General features: G+C 49.5%; 2 protein-coding genes across 2 annotated transcripts; both read right to left on the bottom strand.

Annotated features, from left to right (window-relative positions):
* Positions 1-1633: 1633 nt before the first annotated feature.
* EBP (EBP cholestenol delta-isomerase) lies at positions 1634-6684 on the bottom strand. The gene is made up of 5 exons (XM_035004112.1): positions 6544-6684; positions 5309-5627; positions 2993-3029; positions 2731-2861; positions 1634-2123 (listed from the first exon to the last, which is right to left on the bottom strand). Exons 2-5 carry the CDS (start codon positions 5607-5609, stop codon positions 1900-1902), a joined length of 693 nt encoding a protein of 230 aa, XP_034860003.1. The 5' UTR covers positions 5610-5627; positions 6544-6684; the 3' UTR covers positions 1634-1899.
* Positions 6685-7654: 970 nt separating this feature from the next.
* PORCN (porcupine O-acyltransferase) lies at positions 7655-19476 on the bottom strand. Its single transcript, XM_035004101.1, has 16 exons — positions 19439-19476; positions 18278-18694; positions 17447-17619; positions 15924-16116; positions 15552-15595; positions 14923-15104; positions 14712-14842; positions 14579-14596; positions 13334-13348; positions 13109-13234; positions 12844-12944; positions 11629-11705; positions 11465-11528; positions 11261-11346; positions 10121-10231; positions 7655-8076 (listed from the first exon to the last, which is right to left on the bottom strand). Exons 3-16 carry the CDS (start codon positions 17580-17582, stop codon positions 7975-7977), a joined length of 1386 nt encoding a protein of 461 aa, XP_034859992.1. The 5' UTR covers positions 17583-17619; positions 18278-18694; positions 19439-19476; the 3' UTR covers positions 7655-7974.
* Between the last annotated feature and the right edge of the window lie 5344 nt (positions 19477-24820).

The raw sequence follows: 24820 nt of genomic DNA, 5'->3' as shown, positions 1-24820 counted from the left end.
GATCCTGGAGTCCCGGGATCGAGTCCCGCATCCGGCTCCCTGCTCAGCAGGGGGTCTGCTTCTCCCTCTGACCCTCTTCCCTCTCGTGCTGTCTGTCTCTCATTCTCTCTCTCTCAAATAAATAAATAAAATCTTAAAAAAAAAAAAAAAGAAAGAAATTTGAGAGTCTGCTTCTCATTACAATTAACATAGGGTGGGATGAACAAAAGACTAGCCTGGAGTTCAATAGTGATGGCCCTGGAGCCCAGGTTTTAAATGGGGGTATAATGTGGTCAGATGCCTGTCTTGGTTGTGGAGAGGGCCTTGGATGGAAAGACTGCTTATTGGAAGCAAGGAAACAAAAAAGGAGGTCCTTATCATAGTCCTGGGGAGAACTTTCTCTTTCATTTATTTATTCTTCCATTCAACAAATACAAAGTGTATACCAGGTGGTCTACATATATTAATTCATTTAATCTGCATAAAAATCCAATGAGGTAGGTACTCTAATTAGAATTTTACATATGAGAGCACTGAAGGTCAGGGAGAAACATGCTCAAGGTCAAAGGGATAGTAAGTGGCACAGAGAGTAGGTGCAATGGACAGAAGGTGGCTGTGCCTGGCGTTGGCTTTAACAGTGAGGCATTTCTCAAAAGCTATACTGGAGGCTTGAGCAGAACCAGGATTTGAATTGAAGTCCTGCTCTGTACAGGTCACCAGGAGCCAGTCTACAGGTATCTGCAGTTTTTTTTCATTCTTTGTCATCTCCTCAAAATTCCTCAAGTACCCATTTGTTTTATGACTCAAGGTCTGTGAGGTTAATGACAGAGAGACTAAGGGAGGAGCGATGGGGGTGGGTCTATAGGGTGAGAGGTATCTGTGGGGTGAATGATGAGAATCTGTGGATACATGATAGGTAGGTGGTCTGCAGGATAGGATGCGGGGTGAGTGATGGAAGATCTGTGGGGTAATTGGGGACCTGAGGGGTATGAGGTGACAAATTCTGCAAGGTGAGTTTAGAGGGGTTTGTAGGGTAAGTAATGACAGCCTATAGGGTAAATAATAGGGGATTTGTGGGGAGACTGAGAGGGTCTGTGTTATACACGATGAGGGGGGTCTATGGGGTGAGTCATGGGGTTGTAGGGTGTATGACTAGAGGCCTGTTGGGGTAAGTTATGGGGTATGTGAAGTGAGTGATGGGTCTTGTGTGAGTTTTCTGGGGTCTCTGGGGTGAGTGATGGGGATCTTTAGGGTACTGATGGGTGTCTGTGGGGTAAGTGATGGTGGGGTCTTTGGAGTAATGGGGGAGTCTGAGGGGAGTGAGGAAAGATCTATGGAGTTATTGATGGGGTGTCTGTGGGGCACCTGATCAGGAGACACGAGTTCTCAGCCTGTCCATATTACAAAAAATGAGAAAGTGTGTTCTGGAGAGAACACTGAGGGTGTGAGATAATGGGCATCTCGTGGATCTAATTAGTCATCACGGGACTCTGTGGGGTCCCGTGAGGTTATAGATTGGAGGTCTAAGTGATGATAATGGGGGGGGGGTCTATGGCTGAGAGAACAGTGGTCTGTGAAATGAGTGAGTGAGGGAGGGGTTTGTGGGGTCAGTCATAGGGCATCTCTGGGGTTAGTAATTAAAGATCTCTCAGTGTTAGGGTCAAGATCTTTTATTTCCTGATTTTAAAAACTGCCACCATTATGGCCCTTCTAGTTTCTTCTGTACCTTTGTCCCAGTGGCTCCTGGCCGTAGCTCCACACAGCTCCTTTTTTGTCCCTGCCTCTGGCCCTTCTGGTGCTTACCCATTAACCCGAGTTTGACAGATCAATTTGCTTTGTCCCCCCAACCTATGGGACTGGACTCTTCTTCCTGGTGGAGGGTTCCTCATCGTCCAGTGTTCAAGCCCAGCCTACTACTTATTAGTTCAGCTTGCTCTTGGATATTGTGGTTTTGGTGTCCAGCATGCTCTGGGCATGAGTGAGCTGCTTTACAGAATCGAGCACGAGGATTCCAGGCAGCACCAGCCACAGGCCATTCATGAAGACAAAGTAAAACCAGAAGTAGAGTGGGTGGCCCAGCTCCCCATGCTGGAATCCGTCCCGGTGCTCTGTTAGAAAATAGAGCACATCCCCATAGATTTGACCTGTGGGAGGCAGAAGGGGAAGGGGAAACCCAGTCAGGAGGAAAAGGTATTCCAAGGCATTTTCTAAGTCATCATTCAAGGTCTCAGAGCTCAGGATTCCCAAATTTAGAGAGCTAAGAATTCTGAAATCATATAGCTGAAAATCTGAGGAATTAGAAAAGTGAGAATTCCAGAAATCAGAAGCTGAGAATTTCTCAACTCAGGAGAGTTCCCATCTCCAGAATTTAAGGAAGCTCAAAATCCTTTAATTCAAGACAGCGCATGATTCCAGAACTAAAGAAAGCTAGCAATGTAAGAACACAAGAGGACTGAATGCCAGATGAAGGGAGCTCAGAATCCTAACCCTGGAGGATCCAGGGGCTTCCCGCCACCTCATATAACCTTCACAGGAGACGCTGTGATGAAGGAGGAGGAGGGGGAAATGAACCTTTCCCACTTGAGAACACAGACCGAGAGGGTCATGGCTGTTCCAGAACCTCAGGAGGATGTCATTCAGCCTGACTCAGCCCTGGATGGGCACAACTGAGCGATGCTCCCTGCAGAGATACCCTGTGTCTGTGGATCCCCCATCAACCCCTCCAGCACCCAGTGTGGGCCCTCTCCTCACCCACAGAGACCACGAGCTGTAAGACAAAGCGGAGGGGCTGCTGGCGGAGAAAGGCGATTACCACCCATAGGCTGAGTGGTCCCCAAAGGCAAGCTGTGATGGTCTCCATGCATATTGTGAAGTTGTCACTCCTGTGGGGGGAGAAAGGGTTGGGGAACACTGGCATCACTGTGCTCTACCCACAGGGCACCCCATGAGTACTCCCCGACTCACCCCCCACCCCAATCAATGGAGGTCTCCCTTGATGGAGGCAAATACTTACAGGATGTATCGGCTGTCTCCTTTGGCATACTCTTTCCCTGAAGAAGGTAAGAGACATACATGAAGAATAAAGGCAAGAAAAGGAACTTGGATGTGCAAGAGTTGAGGGCCCATGTAAGGTGGGCTTCATAACCTCTCCATGCCTCAGTTTCCTCATCTGAGAAGTGGGGTAGCTGTCTGGATTCTAGAGTGAACATATGTATACAAGATAATGTGTGCGGACCTGACATAGAACAATAAGTAATGCTGTGAATGTCTGGTATTCAGTAAATGTGGAATAAAAGAAGGCAAGTGTAGGTGATGGGGTGAGTGAAGAAGCCAATGAGTGAGTGAGTGTGCGAGTGTGCGAGCGTGAGAGAGAGAGAGAGAGAGAGAGAGAGCGCACAAGCGAGCAAGCAAGCACAAAGGTGAACAGATGAGTGAGTGAAAAATGAGCAGAGAATTAATAAGAAAAAGACCACTCAATATAAAAACAGACAGGAGACAAGAATAGGTTCTTCATAAAAGAGGATTAAAAAAATTTTTTTAAATAAAATAAAGAGGATTCCAAAATGGTCAATCAACATATGAAACATGCTCAAACTTTAATGAGTTATTAAGAAAAAGCAAATTAAAACCGTAATGAGATATCACTTGCATCCACTACGACTAAAACTGAAGAAACACCTGACCATACCAAGTGTTGGTGAGGATGTGGAAGAACTAGAACTCCCATATACTGCTGGTGGGAAAATAAAATGGTGCAGCCATTTTTAAAAACCGTTTGGCAGTTTTTCATAAAGTTAAACACACACCTACCATTCTTCTCTTCCATATTTACCCAAGAGAAATGAAAGCAGATCTCCACACAGACTTGTGTTAGATCAAAGTTTTATATAAGAATAGTAAGCATCTGCCTTCGGCTCAGGTCATGATCTCAGGGTCCTGGGATGGAGTCCCACGTCGGGCTCCCTGCTCAGTGAAGAGTCTGCTTCTCCCTCTCCCTCTGCCCTTCCCCCCTGCTCGTGTGCACGTGCTCTCTCTCAAATAAATAAAATCTTTGAAAAAAAAAAAAGAATAGCAGAAAAATAATTTATTCATGAGGCCAAAAAGGAATATTATTTATAATAGCAAAAGATTGGGGGTGCCTGGGTGGCTCAGTCGGTTGAGCATCTGCCTTTGGCTCAGGTCATGATCCCAGGGGCCTGGGATCGAGCCCCGCGTTGGGCTCCCTGCTCAGCGGGGAGTCTGCTTCTCCCTCTCGCTCTGCTTGTTGTCTCTCAAATAAATAAATAAAATCTTGAAGAAAAAAAAAAGATTGGAGGGAAATACCCCAAAATACTGGACAAGTCAAATAATTCTGTAACATCCATGCTTTGAAAGCTTTTTTTTTTTATGATTTTTTTTTTAAAGATTTTATTTATTTATTTATTTATTTGAGAGAGAGAGAGAGAGAGAGAGAGAAACAGCATGAGAGGGGATAGGGTCAGAGGGAGAAGCAGGCTCCCTGCTGAGCCGGGAGCCCGATGTGGGACTCGATCCCAGGACTCCGGGATCATGACCTGAGCCGAAGGCAGTCGCTTAACCAACTGAGCCACCCAGGCGCCCGCTTTGAAAGCTTTTTATGAACTGATGAGGAGTGACCGCGTTGAAAAAAAGCAAAGTTCAGAGGTGTATATACCATATTACTATTTGTTTGCATAGAAGGGGAAAAAAAAAACAATGATGATGATGACGATAAACAATTAAGGCATCTACTATCTGCCAACACTGTTCTTAAAGTCTTTTTTTTTTTTTTTAAGATTTATTTGAGAGAGAGAGAGTGTGTGTGCATGAGCAGGAGGGGCAGAGGGAGAGGGAGAGGGAATCTCAAGTGGACTCCAGGCTGAGCTCAGAGCCTGACACAGGGCTCGATCTCATGACCTGAGCTGAAACCAAGAGCCAGATGCTTAATGGACTGTGCCATGCAGGCTCCCCTGCCAACACTGTTGTAAGTGACTTACAGATATTTGGGTATTACCGTTATCCCTCTTTTACAAATAGTAAATTGAGGCTTATCCGTGTAATTTTGTGTAAATAAATCCTGGAAAAAACCATACACAATTATTAACATTGGTTAATAACTACAGAAACTTGGTAGACAGAAGGTAGATTTTCACTGCACACCTCTTTAAATGGTTTGGTTTTTTTGGACCCATATGAATATATATCCAACAAAAAAAGTTGAATACGTTTTTAAAATAAATTAACGTTAGAGTTGGTGGGTGAAATAAACATCTAAGCCAATCCCTGCCCAGAAAATTCCCTCCCACAGCACATCAAAGAACCCAGGACTCACAGAGTTGGGACAAGAAAGCTTGGTCTCCAAGAAGGTCTTCGTGGTAGAGGCTGAACCAGCCCTCAATCACCATGTGAATGAACCCACATATGGCAAACCAGCACAGGGACAGTCGCCGCCAAGTCCCCAGGGGGACGACCGCAGCACGACCTGACAACAGCCACGTGGTCACAACCAAGACCCCAGAGACAGAGAAGAGGCCAGCCAGGAGATGCCAAGTGGGGCAGTCATTAGGCACAAAGTTGTCCAGCCTCAGGTGTCGAGGCCAGTATGGGTGCAAGGGGTTGGCGTTGGTGGTCATGTCTTTGTAGGCTGATGGCTGTGTGTGGATAAGTAGAAAGGAGAGAAAAAAAAAAGAGAGAGAGAAACCTGAGCAAATAGAACGCACAGAACGAGATCATAAAATCAAATCCAAATAATTTATTATCACAAGACATGTAAATGGACTCAAATAATCAGTTAATAGACTGGATTAAAAGTAATCTAATTATATGCTGTTTTGAAATCATGACTATAAGGTTGTTTAAGTCCTCCAAGAGTCCTATGATGTGGAAGACACAGGAACCAGGCCAGGTTCTAGCCTTCATTGGTCACAGTCTGGTGGGCAGACACAAGAACCAGACTAGGTCCCAGCTCTCACTGATCATGCCCGGATAGGGGACACACATGGGCCTGGCGTGGTCCCCACCCTCAGGGGTCACAGTCGGCTGGGGGAGACACAGCGACCAGGCTGGGTTCCACTGCAGGGGTCAGGGTCTAGCATCTTTCAACAGAAAGCTATTCCCTCCCCCATAGTCCTGGAAACTGCAGGACAGGAGAGAGAAAACTAATCAGAACTACAACCCTCAGGTTCAGTGTGTGGAAAGCCAGACCCTTCCTGAAATCGTGCATAAGGCCACCGACCTGCGAGAGAAAGAGGAAAGCGGAAGGCAGGGGTCTTGGGCGCAGTTCTAAACAGGAAAACGAGGGTCAAATTCAGAGACCACCAATTAGAACCAGAAGCCTCTGGGCCAGCTGCCCAATGAGAAGGCAGATCCTCTGTCGTCCGGACAACCGCGCGGTAGCAGGGGGTCTCGCGCAGGCGCGTAGGGGGGGCGGTGGGAGTGTGTGTGTCTGCGTGGGACGGGGCGGCGCGGGGGCGAGGAGAGGAAGGGTCGAGCGCCGGCGTCGAGGGCCGGCTGTTTAGCAGCTGAGAGCTAGGGGACGGAGTGGCAGGCTGGGCGGAGGACACTCACCCAGCAGCGTGGTCCTGGCGGCCTCGCTCGCAGGCTCCGGGCTCTCTCTAGGCTAGCGCGCTGGCTGCGTAAACTCCTTCGTTCCGATTTATCCCCTCACAGGTTCCTCACCTTACGGAGCTGGCCAATGGAGGGGCTGGGAGGGCGGCCAGTGCCGCTCCTAACCAATAGGAGCTCTCCCTGTGCCGCCGGCCCCGCCCCCATGCGTGGTGCCATTTTCGCTGTTGGTTGAGACCCAGTCAGGAGTTGCGCGAAGGCTGGGACCCGCCAAGGTTGGTGGGCGTTTTGGGGCTGAACCCCGTCAGCAGTGAGTCCGGGCTTCAGTTTCCCTATCCCATTGTCAATCAGTCGTATCGGAAAATTGGGTGTTTATCTTCCATCTGCTGTTGAGTCAGCATTGTTCTGTGTTCGCTCACCTTTGCCCTCGTTTTTTAGGCAGAGCAGTCAATGAGTCTCTCGCACTCTCAATACTAATGCCCGAGCCGGCAAGGAAACTTAATATGACAGGCAGATCACATCTTGTACACTGTGCCTCTGCCCTCTCCCTGGGCGCTCAACTCCTCAGCGGGCATCTCCACCTCTCCCGACTTAAAGTCAGAAGAACTAGTCAAAACCCAGGCTCCTCAGCCTTGCTGGCCAATTGGCATGGAGACCCTTAGTCTCCCTGTGCCAACTCTAAAGGGCCAACCCGAACTCCGTAACTCTAAGGCAGCGGGCACCCCAGACTGCGCAGTCAAAACCCAGACCTATCCCAGACCTTCCTATCCAGTTAGAACCCACAATCTGTCTTGTTTTCCCCCTCCCTGTCCTAGTCAGAATAACCAATCAGAAAACCAATCAGTTTTCCAGCCAGCTAGTATCAGGTATCAGCTAGTATCAGCCCCCCCCCCGCCCCCCCGCACATGCAACTATCCAGTGTGTCCTGGCTCCGCTCAAATCAGGCTGTGCAGTCCTCGGGCTCATCATCCAACCCTGAACAATAATAAACCATGAACCGATCACGACCTGCTCCCTCTTCAGGATTTCCAGCTTCCAAACCTTTATCCGTGCTGTGCCCATTCCTCACTCAATTCTATTCCCCACTGAGCAGTGAAGAAAGAGCCTTTTATATCTTTCCTACTTTTATTTGACAATAACAAACTGTATATAAAAAGGGAGAAGGAAGGCGGGGAGGCCCTGGATCTCCCCCTCTCTGCTTCCCCGAGCATCCTCCACCTCAGGCCCCAGCAGGGACCACCCCCTTCCCGCCTTGTGGTGGAGTGGGGATCGACAGGCATGGAAATATTGTGTGTGTGTGTGTGTGTGTGTAGGGGTGTCGGGGGTCAAGGATGGAGAGGGGTCAAGAATTAGAGATAGGGCCTTCCCTCATCCCCCATCAGAGCTGGCACCCTGAGGGGTCTTGAGGGAGCTATGAGGGTCCACAGATGTGCCTCAGCCTATGAGACGATAGAAGATCCAACATCCAAAAGTGACCCAGTGACTGGCCCAGCTGAGCTCTGACCACTTGTGGACAGTGTATGCCATGCCGTAGCCCTGTGGGAGAGAAAGAGGTGACAGTCCCACTTGGCAAGAAAAAAGGTCTCAGGAAAACCCATCCTTTGTTCCAGGACATTTCTGTGACTGCATGGTAACCCTAGGTGAGGCCCCAGAGAAGAGACTGGGTACATAGAAAAGGTAAGCAGAGGGCGCCTGGGTGGCTCAGTCGTTAAGCGTCTGCCTTCGGCTCAGGTCATGATCCCGGAGTCCTGGGATCGAGCCCCGCATCGGGCTCCCTGCTCAGCGGGAAGCCTGCTTCTCCCTTCCCACTCCCCCTGCTTGTGTCCCCTCTCTCGCTGTGTCTCTCTCTCTGTCAAATGAATAAATAAAATCTTTAAAAAAAAAAAAAAAGAAAGAAAAGGTAAGCAGATTCCGGTGTGTGTGTGTTTTTTTTCTTTCATGTTTTCTTCTTTAAATATTATTTTAAAAACAAAACAAGGCAATTCCATCCTCTGCCCCATACTCTCCCTAATACAGGAGGAGCTCCTAGAAAGCGATTTTTCAAAAAGAAAAAAAAAACTGGCAAAGGAGGAGAGTACGCCATTCTCACTAAGGAAAAACCCCACTGGCTCTTAAATATATGAAACGATACTCAACTTCACTCATAATCTTCCTCCTCTCAAACCAGCAAACCTATCCAGGAAGTCTGAGAGGCACTCTGTTGGTAGGGCGACAGATATGGTCACACATGGTTGGTGGGGGAGGCAAAAAAGAAACTTTTTCATTGTAACTATGGAGGCTAGGTCCTATAGTTCCTGTCTGCACCTGTGTGAATCCACATGGGTACGGGGGTATTATTACTTGCTGCAACACCATTTGCAATAGGAAAGGGCTGGAAATCGCCTGGGTGTTCACTGATAAGGAACAAACTACACTGTGTCATATTGTCATATCCTCGCAATGGAAAACGAATGAGGACATTCCATGTACTTATGTGGAAGATTTTCAAGAACAGTTTCATTCATGAGTTATTTTAGGGTAAAACCTGGGGTGAGGGAGGGAATTAAAATATATTATATACTGTTGCACTTATATTTTAGAAGGATATTTTAATAAAATGATTAAAAGTAGTTACCTGTAAGAGGGGAAGTAGACAGTAGGAGCAAGACTTTTCCCTGAACATCTTGAATACTGTTTTGTTTTTGAACCTTGTGATATATGCATTAGCTATTTTTAAATGTTTTAATAAAAATAAAACCCAGATTTTGCACACTCAACCTGAATGAAGATTAAAAATTGTTTTTAATGACAAAATAGAAAATAAAAGTTTTATTTTCAATTAAAAATTAAAAATTCAACTAAGAGAGAAGCAAAACCTGGATCCTGCAAGAGCCATATGAAGAAACAGTATTTTTAAAATCGTCTTTCATTTAAAAAGGAGTAAAATCTGGAATGTGCATACTCCACATGAATAAAAATAGTACATATATTTTAATGTGCATTTTTAAAGCAGAATCCAGAGTTTGCACATTCAACCTGAGTAAAAATACTTCCTTAATCAAATAAGAAAGAAACCTTGCGAATTCTACCTAAACAAAAATATGATGAAATAATTAATTTTTTGAAAAGTAAAACCTGGGGACACCTGGGTGGCTCAGTTGGTTAAGAGGCTGCCTTCGGCTCAGGTCATGATCCTGGGGTCCTAGGATCAAGCCCCTGCGTTGGGGTCCTTGCTCAGCAGGGACCCTGCTTCTCCCTCTCCCTCTGCCCCTCCCTCTGCTCCCATTTTCTCTCTCTCTCTCTCTCTCAAATAGAATCTTTAAAAAAAAGTAAAACCTGGATTTTGCACACCATCTCCATAAAATAAATTTTATAAGTAAAATAAACATAGTTTGCACGCTTCACCCTAATAAAAGCCCTTACAGGACAAATCAACCAGAATGACCCTGGGAAAGAAGGAGCGAGGAGCACTAGCTTTGCAAGCTAGATGGACACATGACACCAGGTCCTCAATGCCTCAGCCTCTTCACCTTTGTTCTCATGGTTCCCATGAGCAGGTAGCACATCCCTAAGTAACCTCCAGCCCAGGGCCCCACCTCACCTGCTCCTCTGTGGTGTCATCCACATCGACATCAAACAGGGAGCCCAGGTAGGCCAGGTGGAAGATGGCCAGGGCCCCAAAGAGCAGGTTTAAGGCTCGCACCCCCAGGCCCTGTGGGGGACAGATGGATATGCTTGGCAGCTGGATCTACTCACTGTCCCCCAGCCCCACCTGGGCAGGGGAGCCCAGGGAGATGCACAAGGCCCAGTGGGTCCCAGGAATGAGGATGTCCAGGGCACAGGGCACCCCCTGGGGTAGGAAAAAGATGGTTTGGAACTGCCTATGGGAGCTCCAGAGGTATCCAAGGATGAGGGTACTGTTAGCCTGAGGGCATCCAGGGGGAGATGCGACTGCTCAGGCAGAAGAGGAAGAATGGAGGGGCTTGAGCTGGGGGCTTATGGTGATAAACGTCGGTTGCCGGGTGGGAGACAAACCTGAGGTTGTCCATATTATTGCAAACAATGAAAAAACAAACTGAAACAAATTCCCACCATGACCTACGAGACCCATCACTCTACCCCTTCGCTTGCTCTGCTCAAGCCACACTGGCCTCCTTGTTGTCCCTCAAATATTCCAGGCTCTCTCCCATGTCAGAGCTTTTACACCCATTGTTCTCGCTTTGCCTGGAATGCTTCTCTGCCTCATCTCCTTCAGTTAAAGAACTCAAAAGTCACTTCCCTATTTAAAATTGAAGACACTCACCCCCTCCATACTTCCCTTCCCCTTTCCCTCATGTCTTTTCTCCTTGGCATTCATCACAATCTAAGAAACTATTATACTTTACTGACTTTAAACATTTACTGTCTCATCTGTTAAAATGGTTGTCCCATAGGGCTGGGACTTTAGTCTTTTTTGTCCACCACTGTGTCTCCAGTGCCTAGAACAGTGCCTGATGTCAGCAAGTGCTCAATAAATGTTCAGGGGCGGGGAAGGGCAGACGGATGCCAGGTGTGTATACAGCAGGGGCTTGATAAATGTTTGTGAGAGAAATGGATGCCAGTGAGTAGAAGTGAGGTTCTGGGGATTGCTCAGGCACCAGAAGAGGAAGCTGGGCACCCTGAGACAGATACAAGATGGAGACGGAAGTAACGTTTTTGAGGGGGAGTGTTGGGCATGAGGTTGCCCGGGCTGAACCCTCACCAAGCGATGCTGGTGCGAACAGTTTGGTGGGCACCGTTTCGACAAGACGCAGGCACTGAGGATCCGAGCCAGGCGCTTCCGGAGGACTGGGGCGGATGCCGGGAGGTAATGGGGGGGGGGGGTGTCAGGTTAGCCTCAGGGGACAGTGGTTCTAGCCCTGTCCCCACCTTCCGTCCCATCTGCTGGGCTGGGCTCGGCACTCACCGTGTTCCACGTAAGTGATAAACGCCAGGGACAGCAGCACCGCGGCCAGATGGAAGCTGAAGCCCTGGAGGGCCCAGGGGGCAGTGAGGTGAGTAAGGAGGAGGCCCTGCCCCCCCACCCCCGCCCAGCTCTCCTCACCCCACAGCCCGCTCTGCCCTGCTCACGTGCAGGAGGGCACTGGCCGCATAGGTGACCAGCACCGCTGAGAAGGTCCCCAGGCGGAGAGCATTCTTGAAAACATCTGGAAGGGGGAGATGCGGGTCAAGAGTCTCCTGGGATCCCCTCTGCCCTTCCCCGGGGGGCCAGAGGGCAAGGCGAGGAACCCGCAACCTGTTGGAGCCCCCAGGATAAAATCTTTATAATGGCCCCAAACGTCCCATGTCCAAAACTTAGCTCCTGATCTTCCCTCCCCACCTGCTCCTCCCATAGCGCCCCCAAGTTCAGCCAATGTCCAAGAGATTCGTCCAGGTCCTCAGGGCAAAATCCTAGAATCACCCTCGCTCTTCCCCCCCACCCCCATATTCCACAAGCAAACTCTCAGCAAATCCTGTCAGTTCCACCTTCAGAACGTATCCAGAATCTGCCCTCTCTTCTCCACATCCCCTGCCACCACCACCGTAGCTTGTTTGGACTACTGCCATGGCATCCTTACAGCTTCCACCCTGTCTGCTCTCACAGCAGCCAGAAGGCCCTGTTACAACCTGAGTCAGCCCTCAGCGGCCCCCGCCCCACTCACACCCCTGCTGTGCCTCCATTTCTCAGAGAAAAAGCCCCAATCCTCACCGTGGCCAATGAAGGCTTCCAGGCCCCTGTCACCTCTCTGCCCTCCCCTCCTGCCATTGGTCCCCTCGCTCACTCTGCTCCCACTGCACTGGTCTCCTCCCTGTTCCTCAGACACATGCCCAGTGTGCTGCCTCAGGGCCTTTGCACTGGCTGTTCCCTCCATCTGCTCCCCTCCTGCCCCACACGTCGGCATTGCTTATTCTTTCACCTTGCTCAGGTCTTTGCTCAAATGTCACCTCCTCAGTAGGACTTGCTCTGGCTAATTTATTTAAAATTGCAACACTCCCTCCCCCCACTCCTGCCAACACTCCCAGATCATCTTTACCTGCTTCATTTTTTTTTTTTTTACCATAGCACCTGTCACTACTTGAACTATTACATATTTTTTTTTTTTCTCTGTCTGCTCGCCCCACGAAAATGCCAACTCCACAGGGGCCAGGGACTTTGGTTCTTTTTTTTTTTTTTTTTCTCGTCCCTGCAGTATCTTCAGTGCCTAGTACACAATAGGTTCTCAGTAAATGTTTGTTATATATGAATGGAAAAGGGCCTGGGTTGAGGACTCCCAGCTCTCTTGGAGTGGTGACTTGGTGACTCACAGTTATTTAGCCAATAAGACATGGGCAGGTTCCAGCTTGTGACAACTTCTACCATGGACCGGGGCAGCTCCACGTTCAGTGGCTTAGACACCGTCAGGTCCCTGTAGGCAAAAGAGGCCTGCAAATTCATTTGGGGTCTCAACCCATCCATCTAACCTCCATACTTTCGTCTTGGAGGTTCCCTCCCCCGGGACTCCCTCCCCCCTCCCTGCAGCTCCTCTAGGCAGCACCCTGTGGGAGGGGGGGCCCCCCCAGCCCTCCCCACCATTCCAGGTGATCCTTCTCCTCGGTGAAGCCGGCCCCTGCCAACGTGGCCGTGGCCTCGGACAGAAAGCCCACAAAATAGTTGCTGAAGTGGAAGGAGACAGCACTCTCGTAGGCTCGCAGCCACCTGGGGAGAAAGTAGGGGGGGAGAGAGGGATCACTCCTAGGCCCCCGGCATGACACCCCGCCACGTGTCAGCATCCCCAGCCCCACTCTGCAGACTCACCTTACCATGGTGCCCCTAGGGCCCCCAGGGTTCAGGAAGGCAGCAGAGAAGAAAGGAAAGAGAGTCAGAGAGGACCTGGAGGCTGGCCGGAGTTGTTGTAGACAAGACAGAAACATGGCGGCAAAAGATAGTCACACGCATACGTATGCCCCAAACAGAAGTGTGAGCCGCCCTACCGTATGACCCGGTCCTGTAGCCTCACGTGGCCAGACATCCAGACCCAGCCACCATCAGAGGCCCGACCTCACCATGCCACACACCGACACAGCCACGGGGCCGGGCACAAACGCTCTCAGACTCCCAGCCTCGCAGCTCTGCAGTCTGACCCAGTGACTGGAAGATACCCCGGAGTCCTTTACTCCGGCACAGACACCACCAAGCACCCTGCTTTGTACACGTACACAGTGCTACGCTCAATCCAGTCATCCTGTCAGCTGAACAGTCAGACATGGTGAAAAAGAGACCGCGTCCCGGAAAAAGTGTAGGTTCTGGAATCGGGCCTGGGAATAATGTCCGGCTGCTTAGCTGGGTGACCCCAGGCAAGTCCTTCCACCCTTTGGGAGCTTCATTCAGCATCAGCCACCATCAGCGGCCAGTGAGTGGGGCACTGGGTCATACAATCAAACAGCCGGATGAAATCCTACAGTCGCACCAGAGGTGGATGGTCGGTCCCACAGACAGGCACAGACACACGGTCGGTCATGAGCCCTCAGCCAGACAGCACCAGGTGGCCAGAGAAGGCAGACTCACAGGCGGAATCCATCACAGACAGACACACAACAGACCCATTCCCAGTCAGAGTTATGGACGACCCCGCTTTATCTTATCCAGGGATAGGCACACATCCCATCATCGACAATGGCACAGCGAGACAGCCGGAACACCAGTCCCACATGGAGGGTGAGTGGCTGACGGGCAAACAACCCATATACACCCCCAGCCAGCGTCACAGGCAGGTTGGCGTCACCCACCAATACATACTTGTCACTCCCCATTGTCGTCACATAATTTATTCCTAGCCGTGGACTAGATGGACAGCCAGGCACAGTTATGTGTTGGGAGTGTCAGTCATATAGAGTCACAGAGCCAACCGTGGTCAAACAACAGCCATAGACACTCAGTCTCTGTCTAGCTGTGGGACAGATGGTCGGCCAGTCTCGGACTTACAGAACAAACCGGCCACAGACTGTGACCCCCCCAACCCCCAGTCAGCCCCACTCGCCCTTAGCACCTGCCTTCATTTACCTGGCTTTGCGTTTCTTGCTGTAGTAACAGAAGACAGATAGAAGGATTAAGAGACAGGCTCAGAGCCGGGGAGACCCCAAGTCCCTACCCAACCCCCTCACTGTTGGGCAGAGGCCTCAAAGGCTGTGCTCACTTGCGAAGGAGGCGGTCACCATCAAGGGGGATGAAGTATGGGAAGAGGTAGGGGCCCACACAGGTGGACAGCACAAGGCACAGCAGGGCCAGCGCCAGGCTCCGGGCCACCTTCTGCAGCCATCGGCGGCTCTGTGGGGATCAAGGCTCCGTGAACACTGCCCCACGGTGGCTCCCACAGTCCCTGCCCACCTGTCCACCCAGGACCTCACCAGCGGGCGGCCTTGGACAGCCTGTAGGTAGCTGTGGAAGGATATCCAGGGCCCAAAGACGATGGTGCCCACGAAGTAGAGGTAGCCCATGAACTCCATGGGCGAGGGCACGGCACCCACCTCGCCCCGGTCCAGGTCGAAGCCCAGAGACACCGCCTTCATGGCCACGATCATCTGGGCCCCTATGTGTGGCGCCCATGGTCAAGTGGACAGGCAAAGAGCAGGTCCGCGTTGGGGAATGGGGAGCACCGGGTGAGAGGTGGTAGGAAAAGAGGAGGTCAAGTGTGAACAGGTGGGCACGGTGTCAGACAGGCAGGTGAGCAGGTGGGCCCAGGACCGGCAGATGCCCTGACTCAAGTGTCAGGCGCGTGCATACATGAGATAGGACAGACGAACGGCGGGGGGGGGGGGGGGGGGGGGGGGGGGGGGGGGGGGAGGACAAAGAGGGGGGGGGGGGGGGGGGGAGGCATGGGAGAGACACAGATTTAAGGGGAATCTGAGGCCCGCATGTCCACTGGGGCGGGTGGATGAGGGAGAAAAGCGGGGAAGGACAGACAGGGTTGGGGGAATTAGGAGCTGTGGAGTGGGGCAGGACGACCAGGGCAGGTGAGAGGGCCAGGGCTGCCTACCTCGCATCTTGTGCCATGTCACAGTGTCCACCATGTGCATCTCACTACGGAAAAAAGGTGGTCTTGGCTCCATGACTCCCACGGTCTCAGAGACCACAAAGTGGGGGAAACCACGGTGCAGAGAAGGCTATATATCCCCCCCCCTCCCGTCCCGCACAATCTCCTGGAGGAATAATTCTCCAGGACTGCCTCCTCCAGGGGGAGCCCAAGCCCAGCCTGTCCAGTACCGGAGCCTTCAGAAAGCACCAGTCTCCCAGATTGCCCCCCCATCCCCTATGCCCTCCTTGTCCTGGACAGCCTCATGGAGGAGTGGCCTGGGGGCCCTGCTGGCCCCTTGGCCGAAGGCGTGGGGAGGAGGACTCGTGCCCATACCCCATGAGTAGGTAGATGAGGATGGTGACCGAGAGGAAGACGCCGCGATGGGAGGAATGTCGGCAGAGGAACAGCACGAGGTAGCACAGGAGGCTGAGCAGCACGACCCAAACCATGTGCAGCTGGAAGAAGTGGTAGAGGCTGAAGAACCCACCTGCCACGGTGCTTGCATGCTTCAGGTAGGATGGCAACCCTTCGGGGGCGAGAGAGAGAGAGAGAGAGAAAGAGAACAGGAAAGGGAAGTTGGGTGGGCTGGGAGGAAGGGAGGGCAAGTGGGCAGAGGGCAGAAGAGAGGCTGGAATGTTCGGTGAGATTGCAGGGGGGCCCCCGAAGCGAGTGAGTTTGAGAGGGGAGCCAGAGAGGTGGCAGGGCTTGGGTTTAAAGGAAAGAAACATCTATAAAGGACATTTTGGGAACCCTGGGGGAAATGTGAATATCAACTTCTGTTGGATAATTATTATTGCACCCAGATTACATTTCTTGAGACGTGAGGGTGGAGGGTGTGCTTGTTGGGGGAAGATGTCCTTGTTCTTGGGGGGCGCACACACTGAAGGGTTTGGGGTGAAGTGTCAGCACGTTCTTCACAAGATTTAGGAAGATGATAGGTAGATTGATATACAGATAGAGCGAACGTGTCAAGATGTTGACAATTGGAGAATCTGCTAATGCATATATCGGTGCTCATAACATTATTCTCTCAGCTTAACTTTTCAGTAACTTCGAAATATTTCAAAATGATGAACCTGGGGAAAAAAACATCCATTTAAAATAAAAGAAAAAAGGGGGGGGGCGCCTGGCTGGCTCAGTCAGGGGAGCGTGCAACTCTTGATCTTGGGTCATGAGTTTGAGCCCCACGTTGGGTGAAGAGATTACTAAAAAAAGTAATAATAATAAACTTGAAAAAAAAAGAAAAGAAAAGAAAAAGAAAGTAATAGAAGCTTTGAATCTCAGATTTCCAAAATTCTCAGCATCCTATGGGAAATTTGGGAACTTGGAATCTTATCGTTTGGATATAGGCTTGCCACGATTGTGGAAACATTCCAGAATCCTACAATCCAGAAATCTCATCATGCCCGGAGTCTCGAAATCCAGAATGCCAGCATTTTGGAAGGCTAGGATGTGAGAATTTCAATTTGTCAAAATGCCCAAACCCTGTAACATGGTACTTTGGGATTCTATAACTGACAGCATCCCAGAATCTTGTAACCTTGGGATGGAGACATTTCAGGATCCCAAGATCCAAGAAGCTCAGCTTTCTAGAATCCCAGAACCCAGGCGTACTGAAAGACATGACTCGCCATGGCAGGACGTAGCTTGGTGTGGTGTGGCATGGGGCGGCTGGGCATAGCGGGACGTGGTGTAATGGAATGGCACTTGGGCTGGTGGGATGTGGTGGGCTAGACACGTTGGCGTCCGGCTTGGCATGGCAAGATGTAGCAGGATAAAATGTGGCTTGGGATGGATGAAATGTGGTAGGTGTGATATGGCCTCGTGTGGCGGCACCTGGTGCGGCAAGCACTTACCAAGCCTCCAGAGGAGGCGGCAGGCGAGGCAGATGGCAAGGAGCAGCCAGATCTGGTCAAGGCCCTGCTGGGCAGTAGGCAGGAGACAGCCCTGCAGCAGTTGCTGGAAAAATTCCTGGCGGCTGAAAGTGGCCATTGCGGACCCCCACGGATGGATGGACAGATGGACAGACCTGTCAAAGTGGGGACAGAGGGAGCCAGGATGTCCATGGGGCAGACCATGCTCAAGGGATGGACTTGAACACTCAGATTTCAGTTTGGGGCTGTCCATGTGGAGTCGTGGTCCTGGGGGGCTGGGGGAGGGTGTGAACGTCAGGTACATCAGACTGAGCCACCAACTGTGTGTGTGAATGGGCGTCCTGGGTGCACACACACACAGCCCATGACCTGTGGTGAATGAAGGACCCGTGTCTCTCGTATGCTGTGAACAGTCCGGGTCCGATGTAATTGAACGGTGTACATTCTAGGCCCACATATCAAATGCGGGGGCCCCCCTGGTTTCCAAGGTAGAGTCACTGTGTGTGGAGGGCAAAGAGGGAGATCCTGTGACACTTGGGGGCCGTGTGCATCTCTTCTTCTACGGATGTGGGGGGTGTCCTGTATCCTCCGCGCGCCCCATCTCACCCCCACCTGGCCTCTTGCAGCCGCCAACAAAGCTCTGCCCAAGCCCGGGAGCTGCAGGGAGGTGAAGTTGGCACTAGGGGATGTAGCAATTGGAGCAGTGGGAAAGGTGATGGAGAGGGGGCCCCAGGACACGCGCTGCAGACCCGCGCGGGGAGGCCGGCTCAGGATGGGAGCCGGGCAGCCGCACGCGGACTGCTGGCGACTTACCTGGCAGGAAGGAAGCCGCGGTCCTGGGGGCCGGGGACGCACCGCCGCCGCCACCGTCGCCGCCTCCTCCGGGCAGCCTCCCCCGCAGGCCGCAAGGCCGGGACCAGCTGCGGCTCCCTGGGCGGCGCGGAGAGCGGGCCCTTTAAATCCCGGGGAGGCCCGGCCGGCCAGCTCGGCCAATGAGAGGGCAGGAGAGGGGCGGGGACGGAGGAGGAGGGGAGCCGGAGGAGCGAGGGAAGGAGGAGCGGGAGGTTGAGAGGAGCGGGGCGCGGGAGGACGTCGGCGCGCGGAACGTTCGCGCCCGCACCTATCCGGCCTCTTGGGGCCGTTCCAGCCCCTTGAGGGTTCGCGCCGGGAGGTCTTCTGGCGGCCCGGGAACAAACTTTCCAGGCGTCGGATTCCTAATCCTTGAAGAAGCTGAGATGGGGGAGGGAGAAGGAAAGCCCGCTCCCGCGAGCCGGCCAGACTGCCCACCCGCGCAAGTCCTCTGGCCACTTTTGTCCCCCCCCGGCCCCCATTTCCCAGATGGGAAAATAAATCGAGATCTCTCCTTCCCCATCCGGTGAGGGAACTAAAGGAATCTCCAACCCTACCCACCCGCAGAGACGGGCCAGAAGCGTAATTACTGTGTCACCTAGGAGCACGAATTAGGCGCCTGTGCTTCCCCTAGGGATTCCTCGTGAGCACTTGGCTTGTCGTTGAGAACTGATATGCCTGCATAGCTCCCTACTGGACTCACTCCTGCCCTGAGGGTGACCCCAGCAACTAGTCGTGAGTGTTCCCTGTGAACTAGGAGGCTAGTACAGAGCATCAATCCGGGAGCATGTTTAAAAAGCGCTTAACAGTTCCCCTCAACAATGATTTCTTTTGAGTTCCAGCTGCACCGACACTGAGGATTTATGCTGCACCTGGTGTCTACCTCCCTTACCCTGCAGTGTCTGACACTCCACTCTGTCCCTAGGCTGATGAAGCGTTTATTATTACAAAGGGGGGCATTTATTGGGCACATACTGCATGTTTAGCAGGAGTTGGAAGAGAGAAGGAAGCCCAGGTCAAGCTGGACCCCACCGTGACCTGAGGGACTAAGGAAAACAGGGTCTAATCAGATTGATAAAACACCGGGCTTCAGTGTCCCTTTCTGTTAAACAAGAGTGGGATTACCTCTTCTTTGCTTGGAAATACCAATGGCAGTTGAAGAGAATGGATACTTCAATTCCTTAAAAGATGTTAACATAGGGACGCCTGGGTGGCTCAGTTGGTTAAGCGTCTGCCTTCTGCTCAAGTCATGATCCCAGGGTCCTGGGATCGAGTCCTGGGATCAAGCCCCACGTGGGGCTCCCTGCTCAGTGGAGAGCCTGCTTCTCCCTCTGCTGCTCCCTCTGCTTGTTTTCTCTCTCTCTCTGTCAAATACATGAATAAAATCTTTAAAAAATAAAAATAAAAAATGTTAACATAAAGTTAAATAGGCATTTAACTCATACAATTAATATTCATGTATTATAAGTGAAAAATATTTAACACAGTAAGAATATATATATACACATATATATAATGAATGATTACATGATCCAGATACAAACACTAATTCCTTTCCTTAACAGCAGAATACAGACCATACATTTTTTGAATTATCATTTTAATTTTTTCCTCAGTTTTCAAACATACTCAAGTAGAGTCAAGAGTGACTGGCACCATATGCCAGAAATATTTCCCTTAGTTGTAAGACCTAGCATTTAAACTGGAAGATCCTCACTATGGATGACCCTGAGCTTCACAGACTTAATTGTTTCCATCTAGTCTTTTGATGTGTGTGACAAAGAACTAGTATCTAGACCCTAGGACATCTAAAGGACATCTACAAATCAATAAGAGAAAGACAAACAACACACTAGAAAATGGAATGTGGACACGAGTAGGTAATTCAGAGCAGAAGACACCTGAAATGACCAACATGTATAGTATATGAAAAAATAACCCGATCTCTTTAGTTGTCAGTGAAATGCAAAATTAAAATGACAACTAGGGGTGCCTGGGTGGCTCAGTCGGTTAAGTGTCTGCCTTCGGCTCAAGTCATGATCCCAGGGTCCTGGGATCCAGCCCCACATGGCGCTCTCTGCTCAGCGGGAAGCCTGCTTCTCCCTCTCCCACTCCCCCTGCTTGTGCTCTCTCTCTCTCTCTGTCAAATAAATAAATAAAATCTTAAAAAAAATTAAAACAACAATTAGATTCCATTTCACATCTACTAGATTGGTGTTTCATATTTTTATCACTGGAGCTTAGTAAAGGATGGGGTTATCTGCCAAATCTTTTAGCCTTTGTGGTCATTCCAGATTATGGTTCCTGGGGCATTTTAAATGGTCTCCCCATAATTAAAGAGATGCAAATTAAGACAAATGAGATCCCATTTTTCACTTAATAGATTGGCAAAAAAATGCAAGTCTCATAATAATAACAACATCTCTCTCTGTTTCTTTCTGTCTCTGCCTCTATATCTCTATCATCTCTATCTATATTTTTTCTAAACTATTTATATATATATATATTTTTAAAGATTTTTTATTTATTTATTTGACAGAGAGAGACACAGTGAGAGAAGGAACACAAGCAGGGGGAGTGGGAGAGGGAAAAGCAGGCTTCCCGCGGACCAGGGAGCCCGATGTGGGACTCGATCCCGGGACCCTGGGATCATGACCTGAGCCGAAGGCAGACGCTTAACGACTGAGCCACCCAGGCGCCCTTTTATATATATTTTTAAGATTTCATTTATTTATTTGTCAGTGAGCGAGAGAGAGCACGCACAAGCAGGGGGAGCGGCAGGCAGAGAGAGAAGCAGGCTTCCCGCTGAGCAACAAGCCCAATGCAGGGCTCGATCCCAGGAGCCCGGGATCATGACCTGAGCCAAAGGCAGACATTTAACTGAGCCACCCAGGCTTCCCTTTTCTAAATATTTGATAGTAGTTGCAAGCATGATACCCTTTCAACTGAATACTTTAATATGAATTTACTAAGAACAAGGACATTTTCTTCCGTTCCTACCAGTGAAGTATGAATGTTCCAATTTATCCACATCCTTACCAACACTTTGTTATTTGACTTTTTGATTATAGCCATCCTAGTGAGTGTGTCAATAATGTCCTTTTTTTTTTTAAATGAAGTATAGTCGACATACAATGTTACGGTTAATCTCAGGTGTACACACAATGATTTGACTATTCTGTAAGTGTAGTTATCATCCGTCACCATGCAATGTTATTACAATACTATTTACTATATCCCCTATGCTGTACCTTTCATCCCTGTGACTTATTTATTTTATAACTGGAAGTTTGTACCTCTTAATTTCCCTCACCTATTTCACTCGTGTCCTTTTATAGTTAAAGGAAATCCTAGGTCACAAGATACATTCTGTTATCTGGTCTTTTTAATCTCTTTCAATCTGGAACAATGTCTCGGTCTTCTCTTAACTTGCATGATCTTAATGTTTTTGAAGAGCACAGGGCAGTTCTTTGGAAGAATGTCCTTCAATTTGGGTTTATCTGATGTTTCCTCAGGATTTGATTTGCATTATGCATTTTTGGCAGGAATTCCACAGAAGTGACTGTGTTCTTTTCCGCATATCCGGAAGCTCAAAGTACTGGTTAATTGCAAAATTGTTGGTGTTAGCTTTGATCATTTGATTAAGGTGGTGCCTTCCAGGTTTCTCCATTGTAAAAGCACTATTTCCCCTTTGTAATTAAATGAGTATCTTGTGGGGCGCCTGGGTGGCTCAGTTGGTTAAGCGTCTGCCTTTGGCTCAGGTCCTGATCTCAGGGTCCTGGGATCGAGTCCCGCGTGGGGCTCCCTGCTCAGCAGGAAGCCTGCTTCTCCCTCTCCCTCTGCTGCTCGCCCTGCTTATACTCTCTCGCTCACACTCTCTGTCTCTCAAATAAATAAATAAAATCTTAAAAAAATATAAATGAGTATCTTGTATGAAAGACCTAAACGTGAGACAGGAATCCATCAAAATCCTAGAGGAGAACACAGGCAGCAACCTCTGTGACGGCTGCAGCAACTTCTTGCTAGACGCGTCTCCAAAGGCCAGGGAAACAAAGGCAAAAATGAACTACTGGGACTTCACCAAGATAAAAAGCTTTTGCAAAGGAAACAGTCAACAAAACCAAAAGACAACCGACAGAATGGGAGAAGATATTTGCAACTGTCTTATCAGATCAGATCAGGCCAGTATCCAAAATCTATAAGGAACTTATCAGACTCAACACCCAAAAAACAAATAATCCAATCAAGACGGGCAGAAGACACGAACAGACATTTCTGCAAAGAAGACATACAAATGGCCAACAGACACGTGAAAAAATGCTCGGCATCAGGGAAATACAAATCAAAACCACAATGAGATACCACCTCACACCGGTCAGAATGGCTAAAATTACCAAGTCGGGAAACAACAGATATTGGTGAGGATGCGGAGAAAGGGGAACCCTCTTACACTTTTGGTGGGAACGCAAGCTGGTGCGGCCACTCTGGAAAACAGTATGGAGGTTCCTCAAAAACTTAAGAACAGAGCTACCCTACGACCCAGCAATTGCAATACTAGGTATTTACCCCAAAGATACAAACATGGTGATCTGAAGGGGCACCTGCACCCCAGTGTTTATAGCAGCAATGTCCACAATAGCCAAACTATGGAAAGAGCCCAGATGTCCACTGACAGATGAATGGATAAAAAAGATGTGGGAGTGCCTGGGTGGTTCAGTTGGTTAAGTGGCTGCCTTCGGCTCAGGTCATGATCTCAGGGTCCTGGGATAAGGCCCTGCATCAGGTTCCCTGCTCAGGGGGAGTCTGCTTCTCCCTCTCCCTCTCCCCCCAGCTTTGCGCTCTCTCTCTCGCTCTCTCAAATAAATAAATAAAATCTTAAAAAAAAAGGATGTGATACACACACACACACACACACACTGGACTATTAGCCATCAAAAAATAAAATCTTGCCATTTGCAACAACATGGATGGAACTAGAGGGTATTATGCTAAGTGAAATAAGTCAGTCAGACAAAGACAAATATCATATGATTTCACTCATATGTAGAATTTAAGAAACAAAACAGAGAGGGGAGCCTGGGTGGCTTAGTCGGTTAAGCATCTGCCTTCGGTTCAGGTCCTGGGATCGAGCTGCACATCGGGCTCCCTGCTGAGCAGGGAGTCTGCTTCTCCCCCTCTCTCTGCCTCTCTCCCAGCTTGTACTCTCTCTCTCAAATAAATAAATAAAATCTTTAAAAAAAAAAAAAGAAACAAAACAGGATCATAGCGGAAGGGAGGGGAAAATAAAGCAAGACGAAATCAGAGAGGGAGACAAACTACAAGAGACTCTTAACTCTAGAAAACAAACTGAGGGTTGCTGGAGGGGAGGGGGTTGGGGGGATGAGGTAACTGGGTGATGGACGTTAAGGAGGGCATGGGATGTAATGAGCACTGGGTGTTATATAAGACTGATGGATCACTGAACTCTATCTCTGAAACTAATAATACACTACATGTTAATTTATTTTTAAAATTTATTTATTTTTTAAAAATATTTTATTTATTTACTTGACAGAGAGAGACACAGTGAGAGAGGGAACACAAGCAGGGGGAATGGGAGAGGGAGAAGCAGGCTTCCCGCAGAGCAGGGAGCACGATGCGTGGCTCGATCCCAGGACCCTGGGATCATGACCTGAGCAGAAGGCAGATGCTTAATGACTGAGCCACCCAGGCCCCCCTAAATTTGTTTATTTTTTAAAGATTTATTTATTTATTTATTTATAAGAGAGAGAGAGAGAGAGAGCATAAGAGGGGGGAGGGTCAGAGGGAGAAGCAGACTCCCCACTGAGCTGGGAGCCCACTGAGCTTGATCCTGGGACTCTGGGATCGTAACCTGAGCCGAACGAAGGCAGTCGCTTAACCAACTAAGCCACCCAGGCGCCCAGTACATGTTAATTTTAAAAAATTAGAAAAAATAAAGAACATAAAAAAAATGTGTATCTTGTAGGGACATACTTTGAGATTACATAACTCTGCTACTGTTCCTTGAATTTCCACTTACTAATTTAGCATCCGTTGGTGATTCTTTTTTTTTTTTTTTTAAGATTTTATTTATTTATTTGTGAGAGAGAATGAGAGACAGAGAGCACGAGAGGGAGGAGGGTCAGAGGGAGAAGCAGACTCCCTGCCGAGCAGGGAGCCCGATGCGGGACTCGATCCCAGGACTCCAGGATCATGACCTGAGCCGAAGGCAGTCGCTTAACCAACTGAGCCACCCAGGCGCCCTCCGTTGGTGATTCTTACCTGAAACAATTACCACTATGATGGTGGCCAAATGATGATTTTCTTTTACATGTATAGCTTGGATTTTACAGTAAGGAAGAGTTTTCCCTTCCTCCCCATGTCTTTATTTATTCATTTGTTCATTTGTATTAGTATAGGGCTCATGGGTTCTTCTTTTAATTTAAAGGTTAAAGCCAGGGTCGCCTGGGTGGCTCAGTCGTTAAGCGTCTGCCTTCGGCTCAGGTC

Source organism: Mirounga leonina, unplaced genomic scaffold (assembly GCF_011800145.1).
Source record: "Mirounga leonina isolate KUSES-001 unplaced genomic scaffold, KU_Mleo_1.0 Mir_101609, whole genome shotgun sequence".
NCBI classification, from domain to species: Eukaryota; Metazoa; Chordata; class Mammalia; order Carnivora; family Phocidae; genus Mirounga; species Mirounga leonina.
This window is presented reverse-complemented; position numbering and strand designations above follow the sequence as displayed.

Bases quoted from the DNA above. Each gene is read 5' to 3' on its own strand.
- EBP (XM_035004112.1), bottom strand. From the start codon at position 5,609: ATGACCACCAACGCCAACCCCTTGCACCCATACTGGCCTCGACACCTG. The intron at 2,862-2,992 runs GTAAGTATTTGC...CTCCCCCCACAG, and splicing joins GGAGACAGCCGATACATCCT to GAGTGACAACTTCACAATAT. The intron at 2,124-2,730 runs GTGAGGAGAGGG...TGCCTCCCACAG, and splicing joins ACAGCTCGTGGTCTCTGTGG to GTCAAATCTATGGGGATGTG.
- PORCN (XM_035004101.1), bottom strand. From the start codon at position 17,582: ATGGCCACTTTCAGCCGCCAGGAATTTTTCCAGCAACTGCTGCAGGGC. The intron at 16,117-17,446 runs GTAAGTGCTTGC...TCGCCCCCGAAG, and splicing joins CCGCCTCCTCTGGAGGCTTG to GGTTGCCATCCTACCTGAAG. The intron at 11,347-11,464 runs GTGAGTGCCGAG...CATCCGCCCCAG, and splicing joins TATCACTTACGTGGAACACG to TCCTCCGGAAGCGCCTGGCT.